At 40.2% G+C, this 17,814-nt stretch overlaps 1 protein-coding gene across 2 annotated transcripts in view; it reads right to left on the reverse strand.

Annotated features, from left to right (window-relative positions):
* Window positions 1–1,047: 1,047 nt before the first annotated feature.
* PPARGC1A (PPARG coactivator 1 alpha) overlaps window positions 1,048–17,814 on the reverse strand; it is a 382,417-nt gene continuing 365,650 nt past the window's right edge. For both annotated transcript variants that reach the window (XM_075148865.1, XM_075148866.1), the window contains exons 9-13: window positions 17,596–17,700; window positions 17,339–17,459; window positions 8,437–8,558; window positions 7,942–8,093; window positions 1,048–5,026 (exon numbers count right to left, since the gene is read on the reverse strand). In XM_075148865.1, the coding sequence (XP_075004966.1) occupies window positions 4,923–5,026; window positions 7,942–8,093; window positions 8,437–8,558; window positions 17,339–17,459; window positions 17,596–17,700 (604 nt within the window). In that variant the 3' untranslated portion in view covers window positions 1,048–4,922. The remainder of the gene's footprint in view (window positions 5,027–7,941; window positions 8,094–8,436; window positions 8,559–17,338; window positions 17,460–17,595; window positions 17,701–17,814) is intronic.

The raw sequence follows: 17,814 nt of genomic DNA on the forward strand, positions 1-17,814 counted from the left end.
TAACAAGCCTAGTAACTGGAGAAATACTGGGCTAAATTCATGCCTTGTGGAACAGCAGCAACACTGATGAAGTACATCAGGGACGGATTTGGCCCACTACGCTTTGAGCATTAATTTGATCAGGAGCAGCTAGTCAACAATGCAAATCCCACGCAGCGAAGAACTTCTCTCTACCACCGTTGCGAGCACCAAGCACAACAGTTTGGATTACAAAATGGTAAAAATGCAAAAGCTAAACATTTTTGCAAGTAAAAAAAAATATCATTATAGGGTATAAAATAAACAGCAATGTTAGGAACAGAGATGAGTGGAGGCTAGCCGTCTTGAGAAAGGCCATTTTTTCAAGTGAATTCAGTAGTCCTATCTAAAGACCACAGCCAGGCTGCCCACCAGCTGCGTAGGCTGCCCTGCACTGCTCCTCGCATCCTGCCTCGGGTACCTTCTGAGGCACACATTAAGACAAGAAGACTCAGTGCTGTGCAGTTAATCCCCCAAGAAAGCTGTTGACAGAACAGGAGAGGCCTACAGCGGTACGTCGGCGACCTGTGAAGGAACCCTGGGCAAACCAAAGAAAAGCAATTCCTTCCCCTTTTTATGTGCGTGTAAAGGAGAGGGCTGTGAATGGCCTTTGCCAGCCCCTCGCCTAGCTGTTGCCTGCCCAGTGGCAATGCCGGTGTGGAAGCCCACCGTGCTGCACCTTGTACCGTCCAGGAAGGATTCAGAAAACCCATGCTTGTGCAGCCACCTACCTGTCCGATCCTCCCAGCCTGCCTGCTGAGACAGAGAGGCTGGTGAAGGACTCTCCTGATGGTGCATTTTCCTAGTACAGGTATCATCTCAGGATGGAAGACACCAACCATTTTGGACCTGTCAGTCCCTACTACCAGCATAACTTGGATCCAAGCACGGCCACATACAAAAGCCCTTACATTCCCCCCCCTCCTAACTCGAGCCAGCAACTCTTAAAACTCCACTGAGCATTTTTCAAAAGTTTTCCGACAAGGTTTATGTTGGCCATTCAACAGCCTTGGGTACTCATGGCAGAAAGGCAGATAGCACCTTTCTACCATTAAATACATTAAAACTAGTGGTTCTGTCCCCTGCCCAAAGTGCAGTAACGCAGGCGTGATCTGGACTACTATCTGAGATCAATTACGACCATTAGAAAGAGTAATAGAAAACCCAGTACACGACCAGTTGCGGGGGGGGAAAACCTGTCACTTGTGATAAAAAAGAGAAACAGAAATGGATTTGAAACATTCGTTTCCCTTTATTTGCTCAGTGAGGCTGATGTGTACTGCACATTAAAAAAAAAAAAATCACAGGAATTTTCATACAATGAATTAAACCACAAAAGTACATGTAGAATTGGCAGGTGGAAAATAGCCCAGCTTGGGCTTAACTAGTATCTCGCTTTCCCTGTTCAGCATAGTCCAACCAATAGCTTTACATGTTCACCTACTGTGCAAATTTTACAGTAGCTCCATCAGGTCAGTGGTTCACATTATTGAAAATGTCTGTCACATAGGTACAAATTTAGAATCATCACATTATATTACATGGCTATTCTAGGTCATTTATAGATCAGATCTTATACTACAGTGATTGAAGTTCTCGTTACAGCCATCAAAAAGGACACATAATCATTACCTACTGTAAGCTTACATCTAAAGGGATAAGAAGAAGGTGTGGTTGGTTTTTTTTTTCAACTGACCCAAGTATTATACCCGGAGGCACAAACTTTCCTCTCAGTGCTGCTCTTGGTGATGGCAGCCCAACTGCTTTTCAGAGTAGTTTAGCACAGATATTTTTCTTCAATTTTAGGCTCCCTCTGTTTGGATTTGGATCATTTTACCTTCTGTAGGAATTACTTTGTTACAGCTCTAGGAAAGACCATAGTTTCTAAGTACCAGTTCTGTTACCTCTATTGCAGATGTGGTACTTACCACAGCATGAAAGCAACAGTACAATCTTCATCTAAAAGACACACAGAGCTATGCTGCAATTTGCCTCTGGTGACAATGTGGTACATGTGCTAATTTGAAATGTTCTTGGGGGAGAAAAAAAGAAAAGGAAACACCGAGATTATATTTTGATGGGTTACCTACTACAGTGTCTACAAAGGATACAAGTAGCTTTATTCAGCAATCCTAACTCTATTAATTTCACATGTAATTTGTAAATCCACAGAGGAAAGCCATCTTCAAGACCAGAATGTCTGCCAGGCCAGTGAAAAAAAAAAATTGACTCATGTCATTATGCCTGCTTGGTGAAAAATAAATAATCCCTGCCCAAACCCCACACCAATTCATGTCAGCAATCTAGGGCAAAAGAGAATGTATTTAAAATTTAATCACAGAAATTTAAAGGCAAAATAGGTAATGCATCTGGTCCTTGAACACATAATATGATATACTAAATATTGATTTCTTAAAAATAATTTATTGCTTTTAATATTTTTCTTTACAACAGAAGATACTCAAAATCCAGAAAGGAAAATTGTAAACTTTTAGTTTGGCATTCACACAAAGTTAAAATACCTGCATTTTTAACCTACAGAGCAACAACAAGAATTATGCAGATTAAAGAATGTTACAGTCGTAACACGGAACCTCTGAAAAAGTTCTTTTCTTTTTTTTTTATTGCTATCTATCTACTGAGAAATAAGAAGCCAAAAAATCAAGCAAGCATCCGACAGGACAGACAGTGGAATCTCTCAGAACACAATATGCTGGTGATAAAATGAATGCAGCCATTAAAATCAACTGCACTGGCATGGGGGTGGAATCGGTTTTCTAAGATTGGGAGTGGGAAAGGAGATTAAATAGTTAGGTGTGCCATACCTTTAAGAGGAGTCATGAATGCCAAACAGTAATAGAATACCAAATCTATACATTCGCAAGCAAATTCCAAACTTTGCTGATTCAGTCTAGAGACTCCGAGTTCAGATGAAATTCTGATGCTCAGAATAGCAGTAGTTTACTCTTGTGGTTTTTTTCGTTCCTGAAGTTTCTATTTAATTTAGCAGAAGCAATGTCATCAGCAACAATGTCATGGGCACATCTGAGGCCATGCTAGTGCATAGTAAAAAAAGAAAAAAAAAGGAACAACCCACTGCTTCTGCAAAAGCTGAATTTCCAAACGAAGCACTTACTCCAAACTGACAACCGTCATGCATCCTAGGTATAAAATTTCCACTGGCCTTTTCATTATTTTAGTCATCTCATAATTTATAATAAATAGGATAATTGTAACTGATAAATATGTCTCTTTAGTAAACAAAGGAATGAAGGATTGGTATTTATACAGGATGCATAACTGTAAAAAATATAGATAAATACCATCATTAAACTCTGCCAATGAAAAGATTACTGGCTTCAAGAACAGTGTTTAGACACAGAATTACTGTAAAAATCATACTGTACTTAGTACCTCAGCATATTTTTATCAAATTAAAATCACAAAAATTAAAACAAAATAGCATTTTAAAAAGATTTTTGACCTCTAGTTCCAAAACTACTGTTGATACATAAAATAAAAACATTTCTTAATGATTACCCATTTGAGAGACTTTACATAAAATTATGGTATCTCCTAGAAAAATTTAGATGAGAAAATTTCATTCCCCTAACAAATTCAGTGTATAAAACTGCAAAAGAAAATCAAGCAATGAGAAAAATGTGGAAAAATACTGCAGAAGTGGTTAATACCTTTTGGGCTAGGATAATTCTTGACAAAATTCTTATAAGCTCACCAAAGAAGGGATGAATGTGTGTAAAGCATTTTTGCACTCAGACACACGCACGCACACTTACAGACACGCACACCCTCACCCACACGCTTTTCTCTCTTTTTTTTACAATCAAATATATATAAGCGTAAGTTCAGCTTTCTACATATGTTAGTGTACAGTAATTGTTTCACCTCATATAATTACATTTGAGTATTCTTGATTAAGAAAAATTCAGCAGTTTTTGAAAAGAAGGCTGCATTTACAGTGCATAGCTGTAACAAAAAAGAACATCGTCATACAGTATGTACATAAATAAAAATACTCCATTTAACATTTGTAAATACTCAACTACTTTAGAGAATGTAGCAAATAAACTATCTGTGCACACACCCAGATAGTTATATACAACTCTCATTAATAATGTAACACCACGTCCGCTCATTAGAATAAATCGCTGAACAAGCTGCACATTTGACCATTAACAAGGCTTTGAAAATTTTGCTGTGGAAGATCAACGTTGTAGACATTTACATGGGTGTCAGAATTAAAAGATGAAACTTCAAAATGTTAGGGAAGCTTGAGCCTTTCATTTTGTCTTCTGCAAGGACTAAAAAAACCCCCCCAAAAAAAAAAAACCCAAAGAAAAGAAAAATCTTAAAACAAAGCTAAAACAGATTGTAGGCTTCTGGGACCTGTGGTTTCTTCTGGATTGTCATATTATCACTGTGTTGTGAGAAGCAGCTTCATTTAAAAAAAAAAAAAATGCAATGTCTGATTCCCAGACATCAGCAGCCGTTGTTCTCAAATTTGTTTTTTTTGTTTGTTTTTGTTCTTTTTTTTGTTAAAATGCAGTATGTACAGATTTTGCAGTTCATCGTTGTACGTGTATCTCTGTGGAACTGCTGCCGTGTCTCGTGGTTTGCATCGAACTCGCAAGGAACGCCCGGCTCCCCCGCCACCGACCACCCGCGAAAGCAAAGCTGACACCCATGGACACGCATGTGCTTACTGGACAGCCATCCCGCCTCTCCACTCGTCGAGCAGCTGTGTTCATGTAAACCATGGTTTTGAACAGAGAGTGTAAAGTAGGAGAAATTCCTAAGTATGACTTTTTAATTGTCCATTATTGAAGGACGTGATGTCCGTGAGGTATTCGCCATCCCTCCGTTTTCCGCAGGTGTGATGCATGTTACCTACGCAGGCTCCGCTGTGCCTCTTTAAGTAAACTATCAAAATCCATGGAGTCATACTTGCTTTTAGTGGAAGCAGGATCAAAATCATCTGAGTTTGAATCTGAAACCCAAAGGATGCAAGTTTAGGTAAGAGGCAAGAACCGTTAGCGAGTACTTATATTATTTTCTCTGTACAACGGTATGAACAAGGCACCGCAGAAACAATCCACTTACAACCACAACTTTATGGGATGACAAAAGTCCAGAAACGGTCATCAGAGAAGCTTTAGGTATGGACAGAGCTTTCTGGTAAGAAGCAGGACTTAACAAAAGCAGAACACGTCATCAGCAGTGGGGGAGAACCGTAAATTCCATGTGCATATAGAGCAGGTAAACTCAAAACAGTTTCTCCAAGGACTTGAGCACCGACACACTGCTATGTATAGGTCTTAAAGTAGTCCAGAGAATCTTCACAAATGCTTTACCCAAAACTCCACCATGCAATATCCAAGACTTACTTCTCCTGAGAAAGGTAATAGGGGGATTGTTCTGCAGAAAGCCAGGGCAGCCTGCGGGCAACGTGCCGGGGACACTGCTGCTTCTGCCTGCCCTGCCTCAGAGTCTCGTACAAGTCACTACACCTCCCTGAATCTCTGGTTTTGCTTCCACTCTGATTTTTTCGGGGTTTGCTGGTTTAGAGTGTGAGCAATTAAGGGCAGGGCCTCTGCACCACCGTACAAGCAATCTCAGGTGGGCTCCTCAGCTTTTTGCAGAATACGTGATAAGTCATAGCAGCAATAATGGTCCAGCTCCTGTGACCTGTGATACGTCCTCCAGCTTTGCTAGCTGCTCAGACACAGACGTCAGTCTGTTCCTAGCGCAGAGGAGGGATTGTGCATTTATGGCCATACAGGTCCAATTATTGACACGGCTGCAAACACTGAATTTTCTTTTGGAGTCATCCCTGCTTCACACTGGCTTTCCCCAGTTCCTGTGTCACAGCTCCTTTATGAGAGTGCCCTTTTCTTGCCATTTCTTGTGTTGAATTAATCAGAACTCCCCATCTACCACTATAAGACACACTGTGCATTAAATGTTCATTACAAGTTCTGTTAAGACAATACCTTCTCACAGAGGAGAGGTGTTAAACTTCTGACTACTATTTTCAAGTGTTTTCTTTCTTCTGTACTCAACCCAAGGCTGATTAATTCTCTCTGTCCTTGTACTAGCTCATGAATTTTAAAGTTCATCCTGCCATTTCCTTATGTAGCTCTATCAGATACTCTGCAAAATACAGGGAATGCAGTACAGAAGCTCAAGCTGTCAGCAGGACAAAGTGAAAATACTCTGCTCACAGATACTCTGGGAATCCCACTCAGTATGGAGAGACCTGCCAGGGAATACTCCCAGTGATGAATAATGTTCAAGAGGGTTCCCTTCAGACAACTTATTTTAAACCCCAGATTTTCTGAGATACAGACACGACCCTGGCTTCCACTGCTGAAGATAAGTCAAATCAAGTCAAGACTTCAATCTGGTTTTACTGTTTTTATCAGCCTCCATTTCAACAAATGCCTTGCTACCTTTTATGTTTTCAACATCAACCCTATATCTCTTCAGCAGTCAATTGCCTTTTCTTAGCTTTACATTATCTGTTTAGCCACTGAAGTGAATTATAGCATATTCATTGTGAACAATGCGTATCATCTTTATCATTTATTCTGAAAAGACATCAATTGGTTAGAAAAAATATACCTGTATTCACTTCCTGCACTGTACAAAGCCGAGGGCAGCACATACAAGATTTCATTAGCACTGTGTTACAGGGTTATGAGAGATTTTAATGACTGTGGTCATTTATTCATAAAAAAACACAGTATCTGATTAATATAGATTCAATAGCAAAATGTCCCTTGCTATGTCATGCAGAAAAGAGTATCTCCCATAACTTTAGTCTATTTATACAGGTATTAGGAAAGTTTTAACACCTAATGAATACGTTACATTTTAAAAGGTAATTAAATAAGAAGTGAGTTTTTAATATATTATAATATTACAGAGGATGTTTTCGTAGTCTGCATGGTCTCTTTATGCATATACTTAACATCAGTATTCCTGCTGTAAGACTTTGAACATCTCCAAACATCCTTGCAAGGGGAAGCATCACACCCTGACCCAGAGCATAGGACAGAACCATATATTTTCGCCCAGACAGGACTAGGACAGCCCCAGATGTGTTATGGCAGCCAGTATGCACACTTGGGACTGGAGTTATCATAGCATACTGGGGTCTGGAGACTGTATGCATACTGCCCCACATCAGTGGGACAGCAAACACCAAGAGATTTGCTAAGCTCTCCACAGGCTGGAGCCTCTTACATCATGACTGGAAGTCCCTGCAAGGAGACACCTTCATACATAGATGCTTAAGCACGATTTGAGAACCACTAGTTGAGATCCGTGGCCTTTCCTATACTAAGGGTCAGATTTGGTCACAGGCCCTTCTAGCTTTCAAACATGAGAAACTATGAATTGTGTTTAAGGAGCGTCTCTGGCAAGTTCTACATATCTAAGCACAACTCATGGTAAAGTAAGAATCAGAATTAATTTTTGGGGGTGAGGCATCTGCTTTGTTCCCTGGTTATCGCTCATATAAATAAATCAGGTATTAGAACCAAGCAGTCATAGCATAGCAATGAATCGTAAAGCATGCAGGAGGTTTCTGTGGTGCTATCATTTAAATATGGAAATCTATTATTGAATATCGGGCACTTATTTTTGATAACGATGGAAATGGGCTTTAAAAGAATTTTCACAGTCTGAAATATCTCAAAGAAGCCAGCTCAGATTAGAGCTCAGATTAGTACTTTTAAACTTCTTGCAGCAAGTGAAAACCACTTCCTTTAAACCCCTCCAATCATTTAAATAATGTACGCAGCGAACACAAAAGAGGCAAACCCTAAATTCTCCCAAGTTACAGTTATGTTATGTTATGTCCAGTTATGTACTTTAATTCACATAGAGCAAAATACCTACCTAGGTCTGCATAGTTAGACTTGCAAAATTGCTTGCGTCCACAGAAGTACAGCTCAAAGTCAGGTTCATTTGACCTGCGTAAAGTGTATCCATTTTCAAGAGCAGCAAAGGCGTCACAAGTATAGCGGTAGGTGATGAAACCATAGCTGTCTCTGCAATTGAAAAACACCGTTGTGAACAAAAGCTGAACACATTAGTGTAACCCCTTCCTGAAAGCAAGAACTTGCAGGAGATCCAGCAGTGGAAATGCCAGAAGTACTGCATCCATTTATCAGCATGATTGTCCTGTCATGCAGCTAAATACTTATTTCTGGGACAGGAAATCTCAACTAGCAAGATTAATAAATAAGGATGAAAGAAAATAAATAAGGTTTTGAACTCAGCATGTCATCTGTCACAGCACTTACATTGGTAACTCCCATACCAGTAATCTTACTGCCATAATTTTTTACATATGGCAGCTCCCAAACAGGAAGTAATCTCAAAAGTTCCTACCCATCATCCCGCAAATTTACTGTGCACTCCTCAATTTCACCAAAAACTTCAAACCGGTCCCTCAGTTCTGTTCGGGTTGTGTCAGGTCTGATTTTACCCAGATAAATCACACGACGTTCTTCCTGTTGAGAAACAGCAACAGGGAAGGCATATTTTTAACAAATGTGTAATAGAGATGAACCTATACATATATGCATGCAAATACACACACATGGATGTGCAGAGGATGCATAATTATAGTTACAGTCTCTTGTGGAAGACCTACTGCATCTTGCTAGTAAGTGAAATAGTTCTCTCCTGGAAAGCATCTAAGGTATTGAAATGACACTACATTTGTCAGGTGGTGTGCTCCTGGAAGGTTTCACTGCTTGCTGTCACTGTTCTGCTATACACTGACAGACAGCTCCCTTTGCATCCTACTGCACCTTCCTCCCTTCCACCCTTTCCACCACTTCCCCTCCCAGACTGTATATTCTTCCAAACCAGGAGCTCCCTTTCTCTTGCCATCTATACAATACCAGGCAAAACCCATCTTAGTTGTGGAGTAGTACAAAGTAACACAATAATTGCATAAATGTACCATAGACATAACAAAATGTATTACAAACATAACATTATATACTCAGATGACTCAATACATGATTCATCCTGCATTCAGCTGTTCCACCATAATCCATACCTTAAAACAGAGGAAAACTGTTAGGGGTCCAGAGGATGACTTTTATTAAAATAAGTATTTCTGGGGGAAAGGCAGGACAATAAAATATATCCTGTGGTCACCATTACCTTTTGGTTTCTTTGGAAAAAGAACCTGTCTGAAGTCCCTGATTTTTACAAGCTAGGGTATCATTTGCATGTTCCTTCAACACTTGGAGCAAAACATCAAAGATACTTTTAGAACAATCAAGTCATGGTCATATCCTTCCTTCCTGAGTGGAAATGCTCAGCAGGACTGGGAAACCCTGTCAGAGCCACTTTATGAATTTTTAGATGCACGCTTTACTGAGGGTGGAGCCGTTTAGTGAGCTCCAAGCAAAGCAAAGGGCAAAAAGAGATCTTCAAAACACTGACCTTAAGGTAATCAGGGCAAAGAAGCACCAGCTACACATGGCTTGGGTGCTCAGCCTTCCTGTCTCAGATTGCCTCTGTCCTGAAGAGCCCTGGCACTCCCGGCCCTACTGCTCATCCCTCACATGCCCGCACATTTGTCCCATAAATCGAACCACCACCACCACATTCTCAGCTGGCGTAAATCTGTCACTCAGAGGAGCAACGTCAGTTTAAACCATCAGCTTTTGCACCTGAGACTTGCGCGGAATTTAGGTGCTGAATGCCGAAGGAGCTATACTGACTGCTGAGAATTCATGACTACTGTAACCTGAAGGTGCCTAAAGGCTAATAGCACCTCAACTGTGCGATGCAAAAGGCTCCAGGGATCTAAATATAGACTTGAATTCCTGCTCAGAAACATCCTAGCCTGAAGAGACAGGTAGCTTATAGTGTTACAATTCAGATATAGCACGAAATGTATCTTTTCTATGAGTCCCCACAGAGGCATAAGGCACTAGTCGTTCTTGAACCACGGACAACAGGATTGAGATCAGACCAAAACACACGTAGAAACAGAAATGATCCTGATGCCTCTTCTTTATTTGTTTGAGCACTCATTTGGGGTAAAGGGACCATCAGAACTCTTAGCTATGGGGGCCCAAAATCTTGGCACCCTGTTCCCAGGGGAGCACTCTGCTCCCAGGAACTGTTTAATGCAAAATAAATAAACAACTCCTGCAGCAAGAAGCTGAAACGAATATATCTGCCTCCTAACAGAAACTCCTTCTCACTAGCACACTCAGTCAACTATTTTTGCTGACTTTTCCTGGCCTCACAAGTCTCAGGGGCTCAGATCCAGTTAATCTAAGCTCCTGAGAAATGAAAGTGAGTTTAAAGCTCCAGAAAACAGAGATCCAAGAATCAAACGCTCCTACCCAAAAGCCCTACCCACTAAGTTATGGCACAAGAAGTGACCACTGGAATCACCTGGGTCCTTTATAGCTCCCTGGTCAGCCCAGCGGAGTCCCTCATTGCTCTACCAAAGTATGTATATGCTCTCCTTCACCAATGGGATCAGGTAAGTATCTCATTTAGATGCTTGAAACTACTGCCTCTTTTGATCATATAAGGAACCAAGGTGACTGCTTTGGTAGTCCTCTATAACCCTGCTGGGACAGACACTTTCATTTTTAAATGCTATGCCTTCCAAAGTGCATGGTCCAAAAGCTGCCCTTGTTCTCTGCCATAGCAGTGCAGTTTGGAAAAGCTAGCACGGCTAAAAGGAGGACAAGTATGCTCATTGGTGGCCATAAATTTAGGGAAGAAGGGTACTTTTCAGACAGCTGCTGCTTTTTATCTCTGTCTCTACTGTGTCCCAGTCCAGAGCCCTGACCCTCCTGACAGAGGAGTTCGGGTAGGGCTGCTGCGAACTAGGGACTGTAGAGTGCAAGCAATAGAAATCTGCATTTCTTCAATTTTCCCCATTCTAATTCTGCTTACTTTCAGTACGGTTGGGTGCCATAAACTTCAAAAACAGGAAAATCTGCATATGCACAGTAATTACTTTTTCAGACTGTTTTACCAAATCAAGGATTTAACCGCACTGAAACACTTGATAAGAAACAATTCCATCGATACTTGCTATTGAACCTAAATGACTGACCAGATGGAGCAGAACATAACATAGCAGACTGTCTAATATACTTTAGCTGAGATAATACATCTCAACTGAAAAAACATAATGTTTCACTCACTGACATGGAGATTGTTATATTACAGTGTGATGGAAATAACTATTGCACGCTCTTCCATAAGTCTGTGTGCATGCCTGCGCAATCTTTCCTTCTTCTATTCCTCTAATAACCTTTATATCTCTAAAATGCCTTTAAGACAACCGTAATAAAACAAAACTGAACAATTAAAAAAAAGCCTGTTAAACTATCATTAAGGGAATAAGTTAAACCTGCAAAAATAAGGAAATTCAAGTTTAAAGCTGAAATGCACCGTATGTCCTCCGGTGTGCACACATGAGGAGATGTGTTCAAGTATTTTTTTTTAAGCAGAGTGCCATGTTGGTGTAAGATACTGGAGAACACAGGATTCATACAACGTTGTCTTTGTCTTGGTTAACTTTGGTTTACTTAAAGCAATTATAAAGAATGTATTTGTATTCACAGAGACACCGCCTCTTATTCCCATTAATAATAAGAGCTATACAAGCCTAACAAGATTACAATATACCTCTAAATGTGAAAGACCTTTATATTATAATAAGTTACATGCGTAAATTCATACGTGCATATTAAGTATGCTTTTTACTGCACTTGTTAGAGGAGATGATGTATGACTTGGAAACCTAGAGAATGGCAGAGAAAAGCTTTTGTTTTCAACTTAATGTGGGCAGAGGGAACCTGTAGGAAACTCCAGAAGATACTGTTCATATTTCCCTCCCAAAAGTGCAGATGATTTATTTTGCATCATAAGCTGTAAGTGTAGTTCATTGCTTTGCCAGGTAAAAAAAGGAAGAAAGAAGAGTCCAGCCAACTCCCTCAGGCCCAACATGTCTGTCTTCTTTCCGTTTATCTAAAGCTCCTTCTTCATAATCTTGCTTTCTTCCTTGCAGTAAAAAACATTTGAATAGGCAGATGTGGCAGAAAATCTCAGACTGAAAAGCAGTATTTCAAGTCTCAAATGAAAATACTAAAGCATTAGAAAGCCAAAACTTGAGAAAACAGGACCAGGATATACCTTACATATCTAAGGGCCAATAAAGGGACCACTCATCCTGCAAAACATTCACTGATGCTAAAGATCTTTTTGTCTTGCAAAGGCTTCCTCCAAAACTTTGTTTCCCCTTCCTCATTCTTAATCTTTTATTTCGCAAGGAACTAAAGCACAGACCATTAGATGTATTAGTTTTTGCATGTTTTTTTGTACTAGGCTTCTTCACCCTACACTTGTTTGCTTTGCCTGCCCGTGGTGCTGCTAAGCAGCATCTGTGGGAACTGAAGGCAGCCACTCCAGAGGTAACACCGCATAGTGCTGCTGTCCCCGTTTTCCCTACCGCTATTTGTCTGCACATCCGTGGTGCACATCTAGCTCTCCAAGAGCCAGATAACGCTTTACGTGAAGCTGAGAGAAGAAATCCAGGGGCATTTTAAAGCTGGGGTGTGCCATGGGCTTGTCAAAGGCTCTGCTGCTACCTCCAGCATGGGCAGCTGGCTGGGTGCCAGCCCCGTGCCTGTGTTGCCTTCCATGCCAAGTGACTTCTCTCCTCTTCCAGTAGAAAGCCATGAAGACTTTTATCCTTAGAGCTGGAGGCCAAATACCATTTTGAAAATGCAATGGGAATGGTTAGACAGAGTTTAAAAAATAGAAATGCTATGGATGGAAAAAGCCATTAAAGCTTAAGAGTCTGACGTAATAATACAGATTAGATTCTGTATTAAAGAAGAATAAGTATGACCTGTGGGCAAGTATGAATGGCAAAAGGAAGAATCACGAAAACTGGAAAAAAAAGAAAGAACATTGCACAAAGTTGTCCACTGCTGCTGTGTGGCTAACTGAGGACTGAAACAGTTCAGCCACACTCCATGGTGATTGCTAGAAAAATAATGATGGACCAGTAAACCTCAAGATTTAGGTAATCCGTTTGATACATTTTCAGCAACTCATACAGCAAAGTTAGAGTGCCTGGGATCAACGCCATCAAGATGAGCAACGACAAAAAAATCCAAACTAAATATACAACGTACATTGGATCCTTCATTAGTGGAAATGCATTCCATTATAGGCTGACTCTGGTTTTAGACTTTAGAGAAGCCAAGCATCATTTATGAAACCACCTTTCTCCTGCCTTCCTGTTGTAGAGCAATTTATTTTCTTTGAAACCATGTGTTTCTTTCCGCTGCAGTGGCCTCACAGCGCATTTATCTTCTTACGTCCGTAAGCTCTCTGGGACAGGGACTCTTGATACTTGTCTCATGGAGGCTGTCACCACTTAGAAATGAAAAGTAGTAATGTTAATAGTAATTTTCTACGCAGGTATAAAAGCTGATTTTGTTATACCTCCTGGCAGCAGCCAGCGCACGCAGTAAATGAGCTGCAGGGAGGATGTGACCGTAAGTCAGTGTAGTGGTCAGAGTGGCAGAGCAGCGGAGATCCAGAACACCAGGCTGCTCATCAGACAGTTTAACCTCCCAGCCCTGGTGCACCATGTCAACGGGGAACCACGAACTGGTGACTCCAGAACTGAAATGTGCTAACTGTATTTCTGACGCCATGCCTTGGAAAGTATTTGCCGCATGGTCTAATGAGCTGCTGGAGTAAAAGGCCACATAACTCAGAAATTTCCTGGGATGTATCAGAAGAAAAAAGGCCCTCAGTCTTTTTGGCAAATCATTGTGACCTGCCTTGGTTGGGGATTGGACCCCAGTTTCTACAAAGCCCTAAGTAGACTGTCCTGCCCTGCAGTTGCTCCTCAAGTTTCACGATGAATATGTCTCCACTTTGATCTGGTTAATGTTATAAAGTTAAGTAAGTCTTGGTGGCAGACCATCCTTACATTCAATGAGGATCCATTCTAAAACAAAATGGGGACCCAGTGAAATAAATCAAGTCAAGATCAAACTAAACTATGCTAACATTTGCTCAGTTAGCAAAGGCATCACAACGAAAAGTATAAATAAATGAGTCAATGAATGATAAAAATATTTTTCCGACTCTCTAACTGGAAAATATCTTGTGGGCTCAGCCCATATTTTTCAAGCATGACTGCTCAAAATTAAGACCACAATCCACAAAAAAGGCACTGAATCTCAAGTAACTGGAGAGGGGAAAAGAAAAAAAGGAAGAGGAGAAGAATATCACAGTACCTTTTGAAGTCAAGCCACCTGTATATAGCTGTTAAGTCTAGATAGGAGTTCAGGAATCCATACAGGGAAATGCGAGCCCAGGCTTCTAGCTGGTCTGAAGCTACTGCAGCGAAGGTGTTGTGTGCAAGACTGAAGGGGCAGCCATTTAAACATGCCTCCGCCACATAGCATGAGCACAGGCTTCTAAAACAAGCCTCCTCAGCATTCTGCCAATATGCCTTCACGTCTGCCAAAATACAAGCTGCCTGCACAATCAGAGGGCATTGCTGCACATACGGTTTTGACAGATTAAAATATGTGACATTTTTTCTCATTTCTTTTTCCTAGGTCTCCTGCTCTTCTTGTCACATGGAGACTAATGCTAGACATTTGAACCAATAATACCTGATGGCTGTTAGCTCAGTTATAACTTCTGTTCCCTCTCCACTGTGCATCCTTTCTACAACTAACTCCTGAGATCACAGCACGGTGCTTCTCATGAAGAAAAGCCACCTGCCCTGTGTAACACCTGAGGCATTAGTACTGCCCAATCTTTGGGCCGCTCTTTTAACAGTATCTGGGGGTATGTGGCCATGAATCAGTTCTGGCAGCATGAGAATGGGCTAGAAAGAAAATAAAAATTTCCCCAATGCAGAGAGCAAAGAAATCTAAATTTATGGGACTGTAGAAAGAGTTCAAGGAAAGAGAGAGGAGATTCTTGTGGCTGAACAATAAATGAGTTGAGCTGAATCCCTCAAGAAAGAAGAGAGTAACACAAAAGAGACTCATAAGCCAAAAGGAGTAAGAAAAGGAGCAGAGAATGCTAGAAATAGTAACAATTTTATCACTGACTTCATGAGATCAGGGCTTCCCTTTCTCTGCTGTCCCCTAACCCCTACTTATTTGCACAAGGAATAAACTGGCATGATTCAATACAGATTTTTAAAGTAAAAGCACTAATAGACTTTGGATAAAGAAGTTAATAGGATTTCATCTACGTCTCCTACAGCTCTTACACAGGTGACTGGATTTTAAGTTTTTGCCATGTTCTGTTTATTGATATTTATTTTTTAGTTCGACTTATTTATGTTTATTAATAAATAATTTCATTAATAAAGTTAATTATCATGACAATGCTTACTTTAGAAAGAAAATAAATTCAACCTTGTTTTTGAAATGTCTAAAGTTTTTAACATAGGAAGTTATGATGCAGCATATCTGGAGCTTTTAAAGTTTCTTTTCTTTCCTTTTTCCCTTTTCTTTTGATTAGCTACTTGCCAAATACTTATTTGTTTTAAACTAAATCAAATTTTCTACCTCTTCAGCAGGATTCATGTTTATTTATACCAGTAAGGTACAGTAATTGAGAAGTAGCAAGATACACCCATGACAGAGGTCTGCCTGAATCTCCAATTTGTGTTAGATCTAAGAGAGAACAGCCGGCGTAAGTTACAATTGCTGGAAGGTAGTGTTCATCTTTAAGCAGATGGAAGCCAGATATTTTAAAACTAACTGCAACAATTGACTTAAATATAGCCCTGTCTGAAGCCAAGCAAAATCGTTCCATTGCCTTCACTGATCAGCACAGCAGAGCATGTTATAGCTCTAAATCTCATGCTTTACAAAATACACCTATCACCCACATTTTGTAGATAGGGCACCTGAAGCAGAGAAAAGTGAAATGATTTGATGAAGCTCACTAAGAACAACAGTAGCAGAGACAAAAATCAGAAAATAAAGGTGTCTATTCTCTCCCAGAACTTCTCGTTGCTGAAGACTACACCAGTCTGTCAATCTCTACACACTCCCAGTTGTCTAGGTGTAAGTATTAGGAGAAATGCTGTTGAGTGTGTGACAAATCACCTTTTACTACAAAGTCCACTAAAGGCACTGGAAAAAAGACGTATTCATTTTGGTGAGCCCTGGACAGAGCACTAAGGGAAAATCTGGAAACGAAGATGAAGTGTCCCAGTCTGCACCAGTTCGTGCAAGAGCCAGAGCACAGCCAGAACAGCAGTGAAGGTACAACTGAATGGAAAGAGGAGGACACAGAAAACCAAGTGGAAAATGTTAAGGTGGGCCACCAAATGGGCTTAACAACTACAAGAGGAGTCCAGATTTACAGCAGCTCCCAATTTAAATTATCAAAACCATCACGCAGTTGCCAATGGGGAACTAAAAAGGGGCAAAAGCCACCTGTCCGTTTAATAGCCATTCTTCTGTCCTACTGCTACAACAGCCAAGAGAGTTGCTCATCCCCACATGGGTATTTCCTTCGCCTCAGGTATTTCAGTTGTTTCGCACAGAACATTGATGAACAAAATAATTAAATAATACATATTCATTATGAAAGGGCCAGTGTTAAGTGACATTTTTAAATTGCATCATGTCTTCAGACTATTTATTTTGCTAAAAATAACTTAAAAATTAACCGAGTCATAGACAGGAAAAAAAAAACCTAAACCTTTGGAACACAGTTTTGAATTCTGTTATCTGCACGCTCTGTATAGACAATTACAGCTACTATGAAAGTCTAGCCATCAGTATGTAAGCTGACTCCTTATATTGCTTATGTAAAAAAACAGAAATATAGAAAATAGACACTGATTACTGGCACTCTGGTAGGTGATATATAGTATAAAATGCAGGTTCACTGATAGATCTATATAAGAAATAGACTGGTTCACTTTTAACTGTCTGTTGTCTGGGATGAAACCTTTTTCTAGTAAGCCCTTTGTATCTGTTGACTGTGAAAAACTTGAGGAGTTGCAATTTATAGAACCTGAAAAAATTAGTACTGTAACATCAAAACAGAAATTGTTATGAAAACACATATTTGCCTAAAATTCGAAATACTAAGAAATACATGTAAGCAGATTTTTGTATCGGTTTTTCTTTTATAAAAAAGAAAGAAAATAAAGTCTGAGTTCTAGCTTTAGAAATCTATGAAAAGAAACAGAAATCTATTTCAAAAGGAAAGTTATCTTCACAGTGCTTACAATTGCTTTCTGCCTCTGTCTCTCCCTTTGTTTGGCCCTTTCAGATTCCCGTTTTTCATACTCTTTGCGGTATTCTTCCCTCTTCAGCCTTTCATGCTGATACTCCTCATAGCTGTCATATCTAGGAAACATAACTTAGTCATTAAATCAAGCACCTGCATTTGTGAATGTAAAGTTAGTAATACAATTTCTGTAATGCTTCATTATCTTTTGAGAACCAGCTGCAAAGCAAACCAAACACTGGCAAAATGCACTACCTGGGTCTGCGACTGTACGGTGATCTGGATCGCGATCTTGCACGTAAGGGAGAACTTCTGTATGCTCGGTGTCTACAGTGGCTGGACTCATAATAGCAACAAGATCTGCAGAAGAAACACATTCACCCCTGTCATTCAGTTTGAATCTATGGGCGCCATTTTCTACCTCTTCGCCGAACTTACAATTTCTTCTAAGCTACCAGTGAGATTTTCCAGTGA

The sequence above is a fragment of the Calonectris borealis genome, chromosome 4 (assembly GCF_964195595.1).
Source record: "Calonectris borealis chromosome 4, bCalBor7.hap1.2, whole genome shotgun sequence".
NCBI classification, from domain to species: Eukaryota; Metazoa; Chordata; class Aves; order Procellariiformes; family Procellariidae; genus Calonectris; species Calonectris borealis.